Raw genomic sequence first — 20,841 nt, 5'->3', positions numbered from 1 at the left:
CAATAGCTCTTACATTGACTAATATGAAAGGAATGAGGAGAGTCACAGCTCAAATTCAACATGTTACCACTACTTGCATTTGGTTTTCTTTATATCAACTTAGTCCATACTATTAAAATTTTCTCTTAAACTAAGTTTAATCGCTTTAATAATTTATCATTGTTTTTCTATTCACATTGATAAAGATTTGGAGTCTAGTCCTCCCCTTCTATCTTTCCAACTAAAAAAGATGCTCAAGTCTTCTTAATTAGTCAAATTGCTACTATACTTTAATTGAAGTAGCGTGAAATGGATGCAAGCATTAGCTTGGAGATGAGACTCGCAAGGAATATGTGAATTTGCTGCCAATCCAACTTTTGATCTAGGTCAAATATTTGGTGAGGCGGCGATCAAGCCATGCTCTCCTTTTCCATGGTTAATAGTATATATGCTATAATTACAGGGGAATTACCAAAAAGGAAATCATTCTTCTTGTCTTAATCTCTTTTCTTGTCAATCTCCTAATATTTCTTATACACGGTGTAATAATAGGCATGATAATTCTTGTATTTTGGTTTGTCCGGATATAATGTTTGTGAATGTTTTTTTTAGCTTTACTCCTTATATTGTTGTTTATCATCTCCCTCATATTGCTTCAAACCATGCCCCTTTAGTTGTTCAGTTTGGTGATGAACAAATTTGGTCTCGAAGTCCCCCTCCACCATTTCTTGTCCTCCATCAGTTATCAATTACAACCTCTCAATCTCGGTATTTCTTTGCTCAATTGGAATTATAACTGTCTTGGTTGGCTTGAGTCCCATCTTTCCTCGGTTAGGTCAAAAAATGCTTGCTTGAAGAGCAAGAAATGGTGACCCTTATCTCTAATAGTGACACCTATCTTCTAGTCTCTCTCAATCGCAAGTTTGTTGCCATCCTTAGACAAATATCCTTTAAGTACATAGTAAATCTAGATCCTCTTGGATTAAGGAAGGGGATGATAATTTTAGGTTTTTCAATTCATCACCAAATTCATAGATAGAGAAACCTCATCGCTAATTTGAACAACTCAAGGAGTGATAGTATTTCGAGTCGCATTTGATTGAACATGATTTTTTATGAAAAACTATAGGGTGAGGATGTTGAAGGGTCTTTTCTATTGGACTACTAGCTTACAATTATATATATGTGACTTGATATGATGATTTCGCTAGGACCTCTCTGAAGCAAAGGTGAGATAGGTTTTATAGTTTATGCTAGCTAAGAGGTTCTTTGATATGAATAACTTTATGCTAAATTTTGTAGGATCTACTAAGATATCTTAGGCCCTTAATTAATTTGATGATCAATTTTCAGAAGTCAAGGACCTTACTGTAGACATGGGGCTAAACCTTTATCACTTTTACACTTAAGAAGATTCACTTTGCTAGTGTTGTAGATTATAGGCCTATCTCCTTTTTGTTCTCTAATGTAAATAGGGTGTTATGTAATTATGGTGATTAAGTAGTGATATCTTCCTTTCTTTTAAAAAATAACAATTAACTCATCCTTTATTTTAATGGTTTTCATTTTGAGGAAACCCTATACAAAAAATAATTATCAGTGACACAAGCAGTTTTAAGCTTGATACACAAAAGAAACGAGAGAGATAGGGGCGATGATCCTTGAAACACTCATATCTCTACAAAACACTAAGAGAATGTAGCAACGAGGACCAACAATGTGAACGCTAATTATCACCACTAACAACCTAAGCAAATGACAAACTCGGATGAGTATTGAGGAAGGGAAGCAATAACAAGCCCTGAGGATGTGATTCTGACAACAGCACAACCAATGGGTACAAAATGACCATGGGTGAGATAGAGAAGAAAATGGAATAAAGGGGAGGATGAGAAAAACATCAAGCATGATTATTGACCAAGAGCAGGACCTCTCCCCTTTTCCTAGCCAAAACTACTAGGGGAAAAAGAGTGGGAGGTGGGCGCTTGAAAGAGCTAGAGAAGCTTGAGCAAAAACCGTAGAGTGTTATGTTTTCTTGTGGATCAGATAAAATGAGAAAGTATAATAAGAAAAAGAAAGAAGAAAGAATAATGCTATGCTCACAAATGTTATGTAAAAAGTGATGATGTAGAATCTTATCAATCAATGATTCTCCTCTCTTAATATTACAATTATTATAACCAATGCACAAGACGTTGCCACATCATCACTTTTTGGAGAATGCTTGTGAAGTGTTTGTAGGTAAGGATTTATCCGAAAAGAAATACACAAATATTATTAGGCACATTTCTCTCACATGCTAAACATAATTGAGTGAGAAACCATATCAAAGCTAATAGATGATACATGAACTTACATGAACTGTAACAATTTTTATAGCTAATATGGTTGGAAGAGAGGACCTTCTTTGAAAATAAATAATAAATATAACTTAATGAATTCCTACTTAAACTTACAAGAAAAGAACGAATATAATCAACAAAATTTAAATGCCATCACGTGAATTGTGGATATGATTAACCCAAATTGTGTATGATTTTGGAGAGAGATGAAGATGTGCCAAAGACAGAGCAAACAATCCCAATAGCGATGATTATGATACAAGATGTTCCCTGCAAGGCGAAAAGGAAACGATTAAATGTTAGACAGATAACTTTGGTGTTTTTAGTATCTTGATAATTAGCAGAAATAATCAATGTAAGTTCCACATGGATTATCTTCCTATCTTGATAATTGTATCAAATTTGCTTTGGTTGTAAACATCACTATAAGCATCTTTCAAGTTCGTTAACTCAGTGGCTGCTTTAGATTGATCCATGTAGACAGTAAGCTTAATATTTGAGGAATCACTTTTGGTATGCATTTAATATCCAACTTTTGGTATATCATCATGTTTCACGTCTTTTGATTGAGAAGATGATAATAGAAGAGAACTTATCTAGAACTAAAATTAAAACTATTGACAGAAAATAAATATAATTTCCCTAAACTATGATGATTCTCTAGCAATATAAATATAGCAGAGATTATTTGGACATTTATTGTCATTTAAACATAAGTATAATTGGAGAATTCAGGAAAATATCTTTGTTATTTCAGCCAGTAAAGTCATGGAGAAGCTCTACCCAACCTATATAATTAGGAAGTAATGTGTACCTGAATCCAAGTGGCTTTGCCCCTGAGAATGCTCAAAAAGCAAGCACATGGTAGAATTAAAGTCTGCCATAACAAAATGTTAGCCATGGTAAATGAACAAAATCACATGTTCAGTTAATTGGAATATGGTACTTACTACAAGCATGGTAAGAAGAGACCCAATTAAAGCCATCACAAGTCCTGATCAGGCAAAATAAGGTTCAAGTTAGACAAGCAAAAGTATGTAATCTACTATATGAGGACATAAAGATTTAGGTCTTGCTTCTTCTACCAATTCCATGCATTAATTCGTAGTACAAAATATTTATAACTTGACGAAATAAACTTACCAAAGAAAGGGACAGCAAGAGCGACACACAAGGAAGAGATCACCAAAATTGTTCTAATGATGATTGCATGCATGTGCGACTTTTGATGGTTTGATGGTATTAGTTCCTCGAAACTCAATGCCATAGGAGTCAGAGTCAATGCATATGTAAATGCCAGTTAAGGGAGATAAATTCCAGCAATTCAAGTTCATCTAGATATAGTAAACCTTTGATAATAATGGGGAAGCTTCCCAACTGGAGGCTAAATGGTAAGCTAGATTTTTTTGCAGGTCTGTGAATGGTGTGATTAATGATTAACGCAATCTTAACAGTATTATGCAAGGTTAAATATAAATAGAACATCGGGGATCCTATTGTACAATATATTGCTAGGAAATATCTATTGAGGAAAGCAGCAGATTATATGAAGTTGCCTCAAAAAGAAAATAGAAAAAACAAGAAAGGATATTTGGTAATAGGGTTCACCACCTGCAACAAGGTCAAAAAGTATATATTATCAGGAACCAAAGAAAGGATATGTATTAGTTAGGCAGTACTGAAATCCAACAAATGACATGAATGAGAAAAGGCAATAAAACGAAGCTACTGAATTTATTAAAATTTCCAGGTTAGCTAAATCAATGCTTTTCTAGCATCATTATCAAGTCTTTTTGTAATAATATTTAGAACAACATATCCATGTTGCATTTTACCATAGGCTAAAGTCTTTGGGACAAATCATAGTCCTTCACCTTTTTTTTTAAAATATATAATCAATGTCATGTCTTAAGGATCATTGAGCTATATCAACTTTCTGATTCTTGCGAATAGATAGAAAGGCAAGAAATTTAGTATTTGAGGCATCCTAAGATTATATGAGACTTATTGACTTACAAATACAGACCAGTATATTGATACACATACCCTTGAATTTATAGTTTTGGACTCTGTAAATTTTCCATAAAAGCTCGACTTCACAGCAAATTGAGAAGGAATAGTATAGTCAAAGTAAAATTTTAGACAAACATTACCGTAGTCCACAGAGCAATTTTAGAAGCCACTAGGTTATGGGGCAAGTTGAGAGTGAACTGAGATTGTGTGGATTCACCAAACATAGTATACCCCATCACAGCAACTCCCGCAAATAACACTGTACAAATTGCAAAACTGAGAACAAATAGGAAAGTATTAGTTTACAACTGAGAGTGAATATGGAAGCTAGATCTAAGTAGAGTTTGTTGACACCAGTTACCTAGTGAAGAGAACTGAAGGATACTGGCTGGATTTCTTGAGAGAAGAGTATATGTTTGGGAAAACTGCATGACCTGAATAGCAGTATCCATACAACCCAATGGCAATGGGAATGCCTCCGAGATTTATTGGAGAGCCCTTGTTCTCAAAGCCGACTTTATCAACTACTCCGACCCAGAACAAGCAGAAGAAAACTAGTATAGATGCGATGACTCCCCCCGCTGCCAACAAGCATGAGAACAATCATTCAGAAATTCTGCTGATAGAAGACTATCAGGTCTCATATAAGCTAGAACTGAGGGATGGAAGAAACTGCATGTTCCTTATTGCTTCATGTTAGTTACTCTGGCTTCTAGGACTATAGTGGTTCTCAATAGACCGACATGCTAATATGGCAACAGTGAATTAGATAATTAAAAGAACTGCAAAAATTAACAAAATTAGTTGTAGGCTGACCTGAGATGTAGCTAAGAACGCTGAGATCACGTAACCAAGTGGTAGGCAGTACCACAAGAGTGGTGATGATCGCAAAGAGAACATGAGAGTTAAGGTGCAGGCCACCTATATCCAGTTGTGCATTGGGAAATAAGGATGATAAGTTGTCGCTCTCGAGTATTATATACTCAACACAACATGCCTGCAGAATACCAACGATCCGAGGTAGTGTCAGATTTACTTCATTTGCTAGAAAAGGATCTGATGGGATCCTATCGTCATAGCTTAGTAAATATTGGCTAGAACTATAACAGAATATATATTGCTTAAAATGTTGGTGTTATGAGTTTGACACTACAGCCAAGTGATTGGTCCTCAATGAATAGCGAGTTGCAATTAATAATAAATGAAAATTATAGGACAGATCACTAGAGAAATCAGGAAAACCTATCTTTCGATCCTCGTACAAAATACAAGGAGTTCTTCCCGAGAGATGAATTCAGTTACTTTTCATCATAAAGTGTTACGCAAGTGTCATTGCAGGGTTAGAATTACTTAAGAAACTATCTTCATCTATATGAAAGAATGAATACCACAATAACGATCACAAGTTTGTACTTACGTACAGTTCCACGTACAAGATTATCTGCAGGCAATAACAACACAGAAAGGTAAAATGTCAGCTTCAACGGAATTATAAGAATTTAGAGAAGCATAGAGAGGCTGCAGAAGCACTCACCGAGATGGCAATCCGACCTGTGGTGCCAAATGCGGCCTGACCGATATCTGGGTAGGTCTCCAGGCCTTCCTCACTATCCAAGCAATGGCGCAGGAGGATGCCTGTGTACCATGCCAGTACTGCAAACATAAAGAGAATGGAAAGCCCTGCCCAGCCACCTTCTTTCACGGCATATGGTGTTGAAAGGATCCCAACTCCACAGAGGACATTCACTCCTAGGTGTATGATGATGCAACAGTTAGTGCAGTAAGAAGAAATCGGAACTAAACCTTCCATTCAAGAACCCATTTTAGAGTACTTGGTTGCAACTAAGTGTGGGAACTGCAAAGAGTAGAACTAATCATATGCAGAACTGAGTATGATCTGAACTGGGCTAAAATTTGTAAACTTGTAAATAGTGGGAGTCATGGAAAAAGTAAATCAAACAGGAAAGGACATAATTTACATAAAGTTCACAAGATCTTTTCAAATTGCCGAACTTCAAAATACATTTTTGGTGAATTTAAGTGTCCTTAAACACAAGGAAGTTAGGAGTTATCCATATAGTTCTTTCATGTTTAGCCTCTCAAAGATGAACTATGCTTAGTTTATAGCTGAACCTTTTCTCTTAGCTCTTTCTCCTTCTGGGTTTTGGACCAGTGGATTCTTTTCCGATACACATTCTTGTTTATTTGGACAAGAGTATTTGCATCAGTGCTAACACTAATAAAGAGTTGAGAAACCCTACTCCTCTTTCTAATCTTATATGTATCAAGCTTTTCTAATTGGATTTAGCCTACAAGCTATTTTTTCATCAAATATTTTAACTTATTAAAAGAATTACATGAAGGAATCAAAAAGGAGAATCAATAACTTGTAACATGAACAGTTGGTATGATAGAGCTACTGTTGTCTTCAAGTGTGCCAATAAAGAGAGATGTCCCGACTAGCAGCTGGTTTATAAATTTGAATAAAATACATACTATGAACTTGGACTATTTATGCAGTTAGGTTCATTACTCACTTGTCACTGTCCGAGATGACCATATCTGGCCCATCCTAAGTAATAATCTATGAGAGAATGTACTGAAATGGAATAATCATGATAAGATTGCTGTCTCTCAAGTTGGATAGCCCACAGAAATCAACAGTACTATACGAGACTAACTGTCAGAGATAATAGAACAGATTGGCCTCATCAATACGAATTAGTAATTTGTCATTCTTCACTAATACTTTGTGGGAATTGGATTAGTACCCATGTTTTATTTGGATTCAGTGGTAGAGTAGTGATTATGATTCGTGCATACAGTTTGAAAGAGCTTGAGAGATCCAGAGTCCATAAGACTATGGGAGACACAACCTCGAAAAATGGACTCCAGGCATTAAATGTGAATTGTCTTGTCTGGATTAAAAATAAAAGAACGCAGGGTTACAGTAGAGTAATGGACTCTGTGTGAGACCAACTAACGAAAGCGTTATTAGATATAAATGTGATGTGCTATTGTAAGAGATAGATTTGATGGTGTTTAAGTAGCATAATAAACTACACGAAGTGACGAGCATTTGAAGGTGATCACTAGGATAATCTTGCATATATTACAAACATAGGAGTTATCTATTTCAACGCTTCATTTTCTCCAGTTTTTTAATTTATAAAAGGAAATTTTCAAATATCATCCAACGTGTTAGCAATTATGCGGTTAACACCTTGTATTTATGTTATTTGTAATTTAACCCTTCCTTTTTGCTTATGAGTTTTATGACACCCTACTATTACTTTGACAAACTATCCTTAATCTTAGATCAAGATTTATTTCACTTTGCTCATAAATTTACACAAATTCTTTGTGACATTTTCTAACCTAACATATACTAACTAAATTTACTGAAATGCCCTTAAGAAAATGTTCTTAAATTTTTTTAGATATTGTGATAGTAATTTTAGGTAATGGCATTTTAAGGAAAATGGAAGACAAAGATACTGTTGGAATATTCTTATTAAACTACTTAACTTAACCCACGTATAACATAAATATTATAAGCCAAAAAAAGGACGACTTAAATTACAATATCTCAAAGACGGCTGTCAAAGTTTTTCTATATAGACTAGACCTGGTGCCGAGTTAAGCTAACTTTGATGACTTCAATAATGCAGTGCTCCAAGGGTTATCTTAATAGAATATGTTCTATATGATATTGTTCTGAAAGGTTAGATATAACTCCAGTAACGGGAAAAGGATGGTGTAAAATGAAATTTTCTATAGAAAAGAAAAAAAGGGAAGTTAAGTAGGAAGTGTTATGCGTACCATTCATCACAGCCTGACTATAAGAGCACTGGCGTTGGATAGGCAATTCATGCGAGACCACTGAAGGTTTAAGATCTTCTGGGATCTTTTTCAAAGATGGTCTTCTCGTTGGGGCAGGAGGGACTAAAAGAGAATGAGAACTCTTCCTTTCGATTTCTTCTTGCTGCTGCTCGTCGGCAGCGGTCGTCGGTAGGAGTGGTTTGATAAGCGAGGAGAAAATCTCGGGCGTGTGTTTGCCTCGGAATGAAGAAGTAATGAACGAGTTGGATAATCTGCTCAATGTTGGTGTGCCCAAGAATCCAATATTTGGCGGCGTAACACTACTGTAGATATCTATGGATTGCCTGAAAAGAACAGAGAAAGAAGAGAATTTCAATTAATAGAATGTATGAAATTATATGTGATTACCAACCATTGCTACGACCATGATTACTAGGATAAATTAGAGTTGATCCTAATGTGATCGATATATCGTTTTTTCTTCTACAACAGGAGTTGCGGGAATCATATGAGATGGATCAAAAGATGAGTTCTTGAAGGTCCTCCAATCAAATTTGAGCAGCAAAAAGTAGCACTGAATCTGAGACGGACTGGTTTTGTTTGAAAACTGCATTCTAGTGCTATGGTACTCGAGTTTGAGAACGCTTTTGCAACTCTCATGCTAACTTACTTCAAAATTAAATATTTAACTTCCTATGTGGTCCATAATTCATATAATTCATATTAATTTACAATTGTTAATCACTCATTAACGGGAATGTGGAAAATTTTGTTACCTCCACAAAAATACAGTTTGGGGGTAATTTAGTTATTTAGTAATCAATTTTGACTACTTATGATAGACAATATTAGCACTAATGACCACAAGGATTAAGTAATTAAACTTAGAAAATTAAAACTAGGCCAAACCATATGAGAATAAATTATAGTTTGAGGTAATAATTAACGCATTTCTTTACTGCCCACAACACATTTCTCTCTAAAAGAAGAGAAAAGAGAAAATAAAATTAGCTCATCTTCTTAGTCTCATCCAAATGTTGAAAACCCTGTAGCTAAACTACAGAGGCTGCCAATTGATTTCAATAATAAATGGATACTAAATTTCGTTACTTTATTTGCCTAGAACCGATGCGGATACAAAATCGAATATCAGATAAATCCTACAAACTGTTCATATGAATAAAGATCTTATATTACTAGAATTATGTAGCACGTTTAGGAAATATCTACAAAGCTCAAAGAAGGCTTATCCACCAATCATCGACCAACCGAGATAACTCCAATTAGCAAGCTAAGCTCACTAAACGGATAAGGTGGACACTGGCCAGGTGGGATAAGATGTTCATACTGATCTCTCCATGTGTGTGATGAGCCATGAATTCTTTTACACGAAATTATTATCATTATTATTGACTAGTAGACAACATTGTTGCTTTCTCCACCAACTTCGTCATCTCAATGGTCAGATGGATCATAGATTGGACTACTAACTCGAACCAAATGAATCTTTCTACTACTACACTATCATTTTCTATCACATCTGGTGATCGTTCTAATCCTAATCTCGAAACTTAATATGTGTCTCAGAATAAAAATTAAATATCTCTTGGTAGATCCCTAGTATACAATATATATATATAATATATTTCTAACTCATTTGTCGTATATTGTAACAGACGTACAGGAGCAGCACGTGGATAAGGGTCATTGGTGATCCACGTCAATCAGCAGCCTTGCAGGGGCCAGAATGGGTGAAACAATGTGGGGGCATATAGAAACATTTTCCGAGATAATTTTTTCTTTGTTATTTAACCAGATGGAATATCCCCCTTACAATACCAATCCAATAATTTGCCTATGCAAAGACAAAATTACCCTCAAGCTAGTTGTAGGAAAATTATAAATAATAATAATAATAATAATTAGTGTAGTGTGGATGTAATTAAAGAAACTAAAAAGGCATTCTGCTCCCCAAAAGCAAGCTACAAGATCCACCGTGGTGATGAAAAGTAATACTAGCACAGCAAAAGTGATAGACATATTATTAGTATGGTAGAAATAAATTTATATTTTGATTAAAGAATAAAAATAAATAAAAATGATATTTTTCGTAATAACTCGGTTATAAAATTCTTCCTAATTTAGCTAGAAATCAGTGTCCTCTGTATGGGTCTCATCCAGGTCAGCTCCAACCCCCACCCAACTGGAAACAACTTAGAGGACGATGAAGGAGGAATAATACTGCATAGATCCCATTAATTAGAAAAGGCCAAAAAGAATAGTTCCCAAATCATCGCCGTACTCATCCACTCATTCTGTCATACGAATTATGCCCAATTTAAATCCGGAAATTAGAGAGCCCGAGATCTAACCACTTCATCGCGGCGCCGCGTTTCTATCACCTATCACCGTCCCAAACGAGATCCAACGGCGAATACAGAGCATCGATATCCCGTCGTTCGATCGGACACGGACGGGCGAGATTTATTAGGGACGATTCGAAAAGCGAGGCGTACCTGTAACTTTGGGGCCATGCGGAGTTGTAGGAGCTCGGCCTGCTGCGCCGCGGGCTATCTTCCGTCGACGAATCTGAGCCGTCGGATTCGTCATCGGCGTCCTCGTCTTCCGCCCGTCGGAGATTGCTGCCCTCCTCGGCGTCGGCCACGTCGTCGTCGCCATCTTCGTCGTCGGTCTCGATGAAGAGGTTCTTATCCGACACCGAGTTCTTCATCTAGCCAAACGATTCAAGATTTATATTCACAGATTTAATTTCGAAATGGATCTAATGGGGCAAAAATAGATAGGAGATGAAATCGAACGAGAGTAGAAGGGAACCTCTTTGCTCTTGCTCGGAAGTCGAGATAGATCTGCTTCTTGCTCCAAGGAAGTTTAAGAAGGATGATGAGAGAGAGAGAGAGAGAGAGAGAGAGAGAGAGAGAGAGAGAGAGAGAGAGAGAGAGTTGGGAAATGGAACCGGTATTATGTGACGCCGTGGCTTGAGTGTCTATATATATGCAGAGAGACAGGTACCATGTGGGAGCAATGGGGGGGGGGGAGGGAAGAGAGCAAAAAGATAATGTGACCGATGACTCCGGTCCGTCATTCGTGTATGTCATTATACCTTATTTGCCCCTCTCTTATTTTCGAATTACTTTTCTTTCCTTCTTTTGAATTACAAAATAACCCGTGAATTATTCGCCCTATCACTTACTATGAGTATTTGACCAAAACAGTCCTCCCCCACCCCCCCGTGATCAGCAAATAAATGTTAGCCTTTTATGTAAGATAATAATTTGAAATAAATTTAAATTTAGAAACATACGTAATTTCTCTTTAAAAATATAATATTTGATTACTAAATATGATTAGTGATCCCTAACTAAGTCCATGAGAATTACTTGGCCTCGAACAAAAGGGGGACTTAAATTTTACCCTCTTTATTGATATTGATAATTTTTTTGGTATTAGTAACAAGTAGTGTCAAATAGGTCAATTATTAATTGCTCACTTGAGTTCGACTTAAATATTTGTTTGATGCGATGTGGGTTATGTCGAATCATATCATGAGGTTATTAGGCTCAATGGATCGAATCTATTCATCTTTTAATTAATTCATGTTTATATTTTATGTAAACCTTTAAGGCAGGTCTAGTTAAATCATGTAAGCCTCTAAGACAAGTCCAATTAAGTCATGTAAGCCTTTAAGACAAAGATAATTAAGTCATTTAAGCCTTTAAAGCAAATTCTAGTTCGAGTCGTGTAAGCTAGTCACTAGTATGACTTATTATACCTGACCTCTACATATAGAAGGGTTGGGCTTGTTTATTTAAGAATTCAAGTATTGAGAAATTATTAAGTTTTAGCCAATTTATTATTATAGTATTTACCATTTTATCGTAATCATTAAATCGTCTTTATATTCATAAAAGTAGATCTTAAACGTAGAACCCTTCTAAGCTTCCAAACTCTAGCCATCATCTTTCTCCCACGAGCCACTCTACTTACGGCCATCCACCACCACCTTTAGCCATCCACTACCCTTCGATGACCGTCATAATGTCAAATGATTATCAATCTGTCTAGTTCTAACCTTCTTCTTTTTTTTGTCTTTTCACTTCGTAACTTATGAGGTTGACACCCATAAAAATATCATAATTTTCTTACGTCTAAATCGTTTTAGATCTAGTTCGTAACAGTACTATTGAAGCCACCATTCATTGATCGATAGTTAACACAAGTTCGAGAAAGTCGAACAAGAAAGGAGCAACTATGGAGGACCAAGAACTTGTCTCCATCCTTGTAGAGGTTTTCTTGGTGCACTAGTAGTCACCGCCCCCGATGAACTACCAGCATAGGCGAAAGTGATATTCAAAAAATTTTCGACCGATTTAAAGGAGAGTCTGAAGGGGATAGAATACTTTGACTCACATGATATGATAATATGATTGGACTCACATTTTATCTCATATAACTAAAGTGAGGACCAATGATACTGCGATTAAGCTATGAAATACTTTTGCGTTGTAATTGAACGCCAGAAAATGAAGTAGTTTGGGTGAAGAATAGGATAATTTGAGGTCAGTGCTATTCGCAATTTTCTATTCTTATTTTAAAGGGTAGATATCTTTGCAGGAATAAGATAATTTGAGGTTAATATCTTTGCAAATTATGCTTTTGTGATGTTTTTTTTAAAGATTCGTGATATTTATTTCTTTGATGAATCAATAATCAAAACTCTAAATCGGTCATTAGTTTTTGTTGCTTATCCCCCTCATCATTCTTCCGTGTTGAAGAGAACTTGCTCTAGATCAGTTCAAATCTTGGCATTTGTTTACTCTTCTTCATAGTAATCATGACCAAATTATCTGCTACAATCTCTTCTAATTGATTTTTAACCGACTTGTAAGTCTTCTAAATTTATTCCTATCCGTAAACACTTTCAGATTTAGTTGATTAATATGTCTGCCAAGTTACAGATTCTGAAACAAAAACAGAATGGCAAATCTACTGTTTGCTATCATTTTATTCTGCATATTAATCAAATTAATTATCTTATTAATATGCAAGTTGGGCTATGTTTACTTCTCTTCGTTGGGTTGACGGGATATACTGCAAAGTCTCCTCCAATCCCTATGAATTTTACTACTTCTGAGGTAGCTAAGGATTCATCTATCTTTTACTGCACATATTAGAATCCTAAATTTACGTGTGAACCAACTTACAACAACCAATTTCAACTCATGCAACGTATAATCCTTCATGGAGAATCTTCCCATGCAGTTAATCAATAAAAGATGCCTAATTGATTGTACAAAAAGAATTTATAGTCCGTCAAGGGTGATACATTTTTAATAATTTAGGAGAACTATGTATCACAAAAAAAGTTCACTAAAGGTATGTGAAAATTGGTGATAGGGAATGCGAATACTCTTATTTTAGAATAAGCCTTCTTATTTAGGTGTAATAATAAAACAATAATTTAGTTTCTTCTGGTATATTAATTCATCATTCTCTTTCGTTTTATTCCATACAACTTTTAAAAAATAATTTAATAATAATTTGTACTTACTATTTCGTCCTTAGATTAAACATCACTTAATTACACATCATCTTAGCTACAGTTGAGATTTTTTCTTTCTTTCTCTCTTCTCTATATTCTCTCAAAAGACACATACTACATATAATACACTATTAATAGTGTATGTCACATAAATACACTATTATATCCATATTACAACGCAATACAAAGAACAAATTAGTTATATATTCGCACTACAATATACTACATGGATATATGTTCGCATTGTCACACATTACGTAGCTATATATCTACACTACTACGTAGTACATGGCTATATGTCCGCACTACCATATACTACATGGCTATATGTCCATATTATCATGTACTACATAATTATATGTCAACATTGCCATGTACTACATGACTATATATCTACACTACCATGCACTATATAACTATATGTCTACACTATCATGCACTATATGACTATATGTCTGTACTGGCACACACTACATGGTTATATGTCTACACTATCACGCATTATATAGTTATATATTTGTATTATCATGTATTTGTAAGTCCGCATTCATCCTAGTACAGATATATAGATCATTTTCTAAATCCACATTTATAATAAAAAATATTATAATGTAGAAAAATATATATTAATACTACTACTTTACACCAAATAAGGGTGTTTTGGTCATTTTGTATAAAATATCACTAATTCTGAGTGTAAATTCACTATTTTTTTAATATTTTAATATTAACTTTATATCACATCAAATATAATTATTACTTCTTATATTAGTATTCAACTAAATAATAAAATAATATATTATGAACTAGATCTAAACAATCTAAACGTAAGAAAATTATGAAAATTTAAGTGTTGGTAGCCTCTTGAGTTAGGGTTCTAATGACTTGATTTCACTTGAATTTGACATCGCGATGAAAATTTTAAAAAAATAATAATGAAGATTGAAACGAGGCAAAATAGTAAATATTCGACGTTGTAGCCGTTGTGAGGGGGCGACGAACGGCTAGGGGTAGTGATGGACGGTCATAGATAGGATGACTACTGAAGGAAGATGGTGGCTAAGGTTTGAAAGATCAGAAGGTTTTTACAATTACAATCTACTTTTAGAAAGATAAGGACGATCTACCAACTACAATAAACATAAAGATGAGATAATAAAAATAACTCAACTCAATGAAAAATATAGCAGATCAGACCCACATACAAATTATCTAATTTATTTAAAATTTAAAATATTTAAATTAAGCTAACTAATTGACTCAATTTGACTCGACTTGACTTGATTGATTTAATTGACTCAAACTTCCTTAGTTATATCATAACATAATATAGAAACTACTGTTCTCTAATAACTATCGTCATCACTTTACACCTTTGAAAAGTTAGTATTTGGCCCATTAACTATTTAAAACATAACTGAAAAACCTCTAGACACAAGTATGTATCTAAATACTAGGCAATGATATCACTCGTTCGCTTAAGTACAAGTCCGTAGAAATATTAAGAACGAAAGCAGAGATGAACGCTAAGATTTTAACGTGAAAAAACCCAAACGGGAAAAAAAAACCACGGATCCAAACTCGGATGAAAACCAATCACTATGATAGTAGTAGTTATAAGACTGACTCACAAAACAACCCGTCGATCCAAACGACTTTGTTCCTCTCAGTCTTGCTCGCTAAAACCCACGATTAACTGCTTCTCGTGATTGAAGTCCAACCTCAGTAGCCCTCGAGATTAATCTTTCGTCTAGATAATCCTTAAGACGAAAGATTAAGTTTTGTAGATAAGTGGAACCTTGTTAGTTGAAGAACCAATGTAGCCTCAAGAAGTCTCCTTCAATAATACTTCTTCAACCACCCTAGAGTTAGGGCATCACAATCGTTATATATGATCCCCAAGATAGAGCCAAATCCAAGTCTTATCCGAACTCATGAAAGTCTAAAATTTTCAAACTTCGTTGGTGCGTTCGAACGGCCTGACTTGATCTCAAGTACGTTCGAACGGGCTCAAGTGCATATGAACGCGACAGCTTGAATTCTTCAGGTTGCGTTCGAGCGCGTTTGTGAATGCAGCTCTCGGTTTGTGTGAACGCAGTACCCGCGTTCGAACGCGTTTGTGAACGCAGTTCTCGGTTTATGTGAACGCAGTACCCGCGTTCGAATGCATTTGTGAACGCAACTCTCGATCCGTGTGAACACAATACTCGCGTTCGAACGCGTTTGTGAACGCACCGCGTTCGAACGCGTTTATGAACGCGGTGTGAACTCAACAGCTTTTCTCTAATAATCTTGCAATTCTTCAAACCAGAGATTTTCTAGACTTGTATAAAGCTCATATACATGTTAAAATACACTTAGAATATTTTGTACACAATTGCCAACCATTAAAAACCTAACAATCTCCCTTTGGCAATTTGTGACAAAACATCTAGATTACAAGATATTACAAAGACTTCAAAATGAGCATTCAACAAGTCTAGTACATTTAGCACATCAATCCCTGCAAATAAAAATATACCAATCCAAGATCAAGTGAAAATAACTTGAAATGAATAACAATCCAAACACAAGTTATCAAGCAAGCAATTCACAAGTACTCAAGCAAACAAAGTTTACAGGTATTCAAGCAAAGTTATTATGCAGTAAACATAAACTAGTAAACTCCCCCTACGCCAGTACTCTCCTTACACTAGTAAACTCCTAAACTCTAAACACACGTCTAAACTCACACTCACTCTCCCCCTTTTTGACACAAATGCCAAAGACTAGGAACTCGGAGGGAACTGACGATGAAGAATCGACAACACAGAGTCGAGTACGGTCCCCTGACAAGCTTGTTTATCTCGTAAATCATTCACGACCGAATGGAGGTTCTGCACCTAAGTGCTAAGCTGGTCAAAACGGTCAGAGAACTATGGTAACTCCCCCTCAGTATGAGATGAATCATCGTCAGAACTATCATAAGAAATGTCGAGGTGTGATGAACGTCCAACAGCGGAAGAGGACGGCTTGAGAGGAGACGACTGATCATGAGCTTGACTCTGCTTAAGAGTTATCCGATCCAATAGTTTTTGAGAAGTAAGCAAAGCTTCTGAGGCATCCACTTGCACCCCACTCTGAGTGCACAAATTGGTAATAAAAATACCAAACGGCAACCCTTCACGAGGTGCTTCTTTTTGTGTAGTTGTCAGAATGGAATCGTATATCACCGTAGCCAAATCAATAGAAACTCCTGACAGCATCGCATGAAGGAGGAAGGCACAATCTAGACTAATATTGGAATGTCGAGTCTTGGGGGTGACATTGTACAGACAAAACAGGTGAAGCATGCGAGCCACTGATGTCAGTTTCGTATGAGGCATCATGTTTCCTTTCCAACGTTCCCTTTTGATTAACATAGTACCAGCATAGTCTTTAACATCAGGAAGCGGAGCAGACGATGGATACTGAAACTCGCCGTCAGGAAGTTGGAGTTTAGCACGAATAACATCGGAGCCCAAGTATATCGAAACCCCACGGATAGTAGACCGTATACAGCATTCCAAAACCGTAGCATTATTGAAAAATTCCCTAACAACTTCCACATATGCAGTCCCATTCATCCGACACATGGACAACCATCCTCGCTTAGTAAATATCTGTTTGATCCCCAAGGCAAAAAAATTAGAAATGACCACTGACCGTTCATAGATAACAGGTCGAGTGCTAAAATTATGTTTATAATGGCCTGCAACAATAGATGTGGAAAACTTTGGAGCCGAAGTTGGTAATGAAAGCGACCTTGGTTTCTTGGAAACTTCAACTTTTCTAGGCATTCTTGAGAAAGAAACAAGTCGTAAGATTCAATACATGCCCAAAGCAAACAAAAAGATAACAAGAAATCCAAAAAATTCTAGAAACCATGAAGGCCCTAAATGAAATCCATCTTCCACTTGAAAACGCTAAGATATCACGTTCAATCGCACAAGAAATATCAAGATATTAACTTTAACGTGACCAAAACTCGAAAACGCACGGAATCAATCAAGATCAAGAGACTCAATTGAATAAAAAATAAGAAAATTGATGGATGATCATACCTCGCAAAAGTGAAGAAAAACTAAAAGATTCGGCCGAAAGACGCTAGATCCAGAGGAGAACTACCCTCTAAAAGGGTTTGAAGTAAAAAAATTTATGAAAAAGACCAAGATCTTGAAGATTTGAGAGGGAGAAAATAAAGGGTTTCTAGGGTTTGGAAGATGGAAGATAAAAACCCTTGGGTTCGGACGCAATATTTAAAGAACCCTCGACTGCATTCGAACGCCCCTTTTTGTTGTTGGAAAAAATTAAAAATCTTTTTGGAGATGCACTTCTAGAAATTCAAAATAGATTCAAGACATAGAATAAGACGATAAAATGAAATAAGTCATACACAGATCAATCAAATCATTAAAGGCATATTATAATCAATTCTAATGCATCACTCAAAATTAAATTAACCTTGATTGATCATAATAATATACATATGCAAATTGAGCATAGATAACATGAAACATTCTCTTTAAATAAACTTTTCTATTTAAATAGTAATACAATACAGTAATCAAATCGACTTAGTATTTAAATTTACACTTTTCGACTTATTCTCCATAACATAATATGAATTTTTCCTGTAATTTTTTTTATATACTTAAACTATATAGGTGCAATGATGCTTTCACACATGAATAGATAGCCCTTTTCTTGTAGTACATATCAAACAATGTGCAAAGAGATATTCAGATATATCAAATTGTTTTTTATTTAATTTGCAAGCAATGTACTGAGTCAAATTAGACTCTAAACAAGATGACTTTCACACTAACTCATTGTAGCCCTTTTTATTGATCTTTTATGAACACATTTGTGCCAAGCAACCAAATTATTTCCAATATAAAAACATCCACCTGAGGTATTTTTTCTATCATCACATGAACCTACTCAATCAGAATCCGTGTATCCAGATATGATAGCTTCCGAGTCATAAGTAAACCAGATACCTAAATCAGCTGTGCCACCGACATATTTTATGATACGTTTCACAGCAAACAAATATGTCTTCTTAGGTTCAGACTGAAACCTAACACACACATCGATACTAAATGTAATGTCTGGTCTACTAGCAGTTAAATACAAAAGACTACTAATCATGCTCCTATATAGTGTTTGATCAACATTTTTTCCTAAAATACCCTTATCTAGTTTTGTAGTTGTACTCATAGGAGTTCTAGCATGTTTTGCATTTTCTAAACCAAATTTAGTCACAAGATCCTTAGCATACTTGATTTGAGCGATAAATATCCCTCTTTCCAATTGAGGTAATTTGAAGTCCCAAAAATAACTTCAACTCACCCATCATGCTCATCTCAAAATGACTATGCATGAGATCTGCAAACTCGTTAGCTAAAGATTGACTCGTTGTCCCGAAGAAAATATCATCCACATATATTTGTGCCACAACTAAACTCTTAATCAACCGTCTAATGAACAATGTCTTGTCCACTCCCCCTCGAGTGAACCCCACATCCACTAAAAAAGTGGTCAACTTCTCATACCAAGCTCTTGGAGCTTGTTGTAGCCCGTAGAGGGCCTTTTTCAATTTAAACACATGAGAAGAAAATTTTTGATCTTTGAACCCTTTCGGTTGTTCCACATAAATATCTTCATTCAGAGTACCATTCAAGAAAGCACTTTTAACATCCATTTGAAACAATTTAAATTTTAAATGATAAGCAATAGCAAGCAGTATACGAATAGACTCTAATCTAGCAACAAGAGCAAATGTCTCATCAAAATCTATACCCTCAACTTGAGTATATCCCTGTGCTACTAATCTAGCTTTATTTCAAACTATATTGCCATGTTCATCACTTTTATTCTTGTAAATCCATTTTGTTCCAATGATGTTCACATTCTTAGGTCTAGGAACTAAATACCAAACATCATTCCTAGAAAATTGCTCTAATTCTTCATGCATAGCATTAACCCAAGAATCGTCTAATAATGCTTCACATCTCCGATCACTTGTGATAGTGGATGATTTGATTTCACTCTGGCAGATGGTTCTGATACATTGCAGTCATCTTTGTTCATTTCAACTTTGTCCTCGTCCTGATTCTCAATTTCCAGATCAAGCTCCTTTCCAATTTCTTCGTCATATGTATCTGCAGAAACAAAAATAGGAGTAACTTCAGTCATATTAGTCGTGGGTTCATCTATCATAACATTAACAGATTCCATAACAGTAGAAGTGTCAAGATTAAATACTCTGTAGTCTCTGCTATTATTAGAATACTCTAAGAAGATGCCTTCTCTACTTCTAGTGTCAAATTTAGTCAAATGTTCTCGATCACTCAAGATATAGCATTTACTACCAAAAACTTGAAAATATTTAACACTAGGTTTCTTACCTTTTCATATTTCATATGCAGTCATTTTTGTACCTAGTCTTAGATAAACACAATTTATCACATGTACCGCTGTATTGACCGCCTCTGCCCAAAATATTTGAGTAACCTTTTTAGCGTGAAGCATAACCCTAGCCATTTCTTGCACAACTCGGTTCTTTCTTTCCACAATCCCATTCTGTTGTGGAGTTATAGGAGCTGAAAATTCATGTTGAATACCAAGAGAATCGCAAAATATGAAAAAAATTTTATTTTCAAATTCTCTACCATGATCAGAACGAATCCTAACTAGGGTAGTAGATTTTTCATTCTGCAATTTTAAGCATAGTGATTTAAAAACTTCAAAAGTTTCAGACTTCTCACGTAAAATGGCAACCCAGGTATATCTGGAGTAATCATCTACCATTAAGAATATATAGCATTTACCTCCGAGACTTTTCATTTTTGTTGGACCCATCAAGTCCATGTGAACTAATTGTAGCAAACGGTCAGTGGTAGCTGCATTTACCTTCTTATGTGAGATCCTAATTTATTTTCTAATTTGACAAGAACCGCACATTCATTTTGACATTTCTTTCATCTTAGGTATCCTCTTACCACTTCTTGTTTGGACAGAGTAAATAATTCTTTGTGATTCACATGTCCAAGACGTTGATGCCAAAGATCTGCAATGTCAAAAGAGGCACTGTTACATTTC

At 35.4% G+C, this 20,841-nt stretch overlaps 1 protein-coding gene across 1 annotated transcript; it reads right to left on the bottom strand.

The window, feature by feature from the left end:
• Positions 1–2,227: 2,227 nt before the first annotated feature.
• On the bottom strand, positions 2,228–11,137 carry LOC140785003 (amino acid transporter AVT1C-like). Its single transcript, XM_073132677.1, has 13 exons — positions 10,992–11,137; positions 10,673–10,887; positions 8,157–8,500; positions 5,869–6,083; positions 5,752–5,775; positions 5,151–5,331; positions 4,696–4,915; positions 4,475–4,610; positions 3,913–3,932; positions 3,465–3,610; positions 3,272–3,315; positions 3,136–3,198; positions 2,228–2,591 (listed from the first exon to the last, which is right to left on the bottom strand). Exons 2-13 carry the CDS (start codon positions 10,885–10,887, stop codon positions 2,496–2,498), a joined length of 1,704 nt encoding a protein of 567 aa, XP_072988778.1. The 5' UTR covers positions 10,992–11,137; the 3' UTR covers positions 2,228–2,495.
• Between the last annotated feature and the right edge of the window lie 9,704 nt (positions 11,138–20,841).

Source organism: Typha latifolia, chromosome 3 (genome assembly GCF_019914945.1).
Source record: "Typha latifolia isolate L0001 chromosome 3, TyphaL0001v2, whole genome shotgun sequence".
NCBI lineage: Eukaryota > Viridiplantae > Streptophyta > Magnoliopsida > Poales > Typhaceae > Typha > Typha latifolia.
The sequence above is the reverse complement of the archived record's forward strand: the minus strand, read 5'-3'. Positions and strand labels throughout refer to the sequence as shown.

Excerpts from the sequence above, each read along its gene's own strand:
- LOC140785003 (XM_073132677.1), bottom strand. The coding sequence starts at position 10,887 with ATGAAGAACTCGGTGTCGGATAAGAACCTCTTCATCGAGACCGACGAC. Across the intron at positions 5,776-5,868 it reads CAGGTCGGATTGCCATCTCG|ATAATCTTGTACGTGGAACT; the intron begins GTGAGTGCTTCT and ends TATTGCCTGCAG. Across the intron at positions 3,316-3,464 it reads TCTTGCTGTCCCTTTCTTTG|GACTTGTGATGGCTTTAATT; the intron begins GTAAGTTTATTT and ends TTGCCTGATCAG.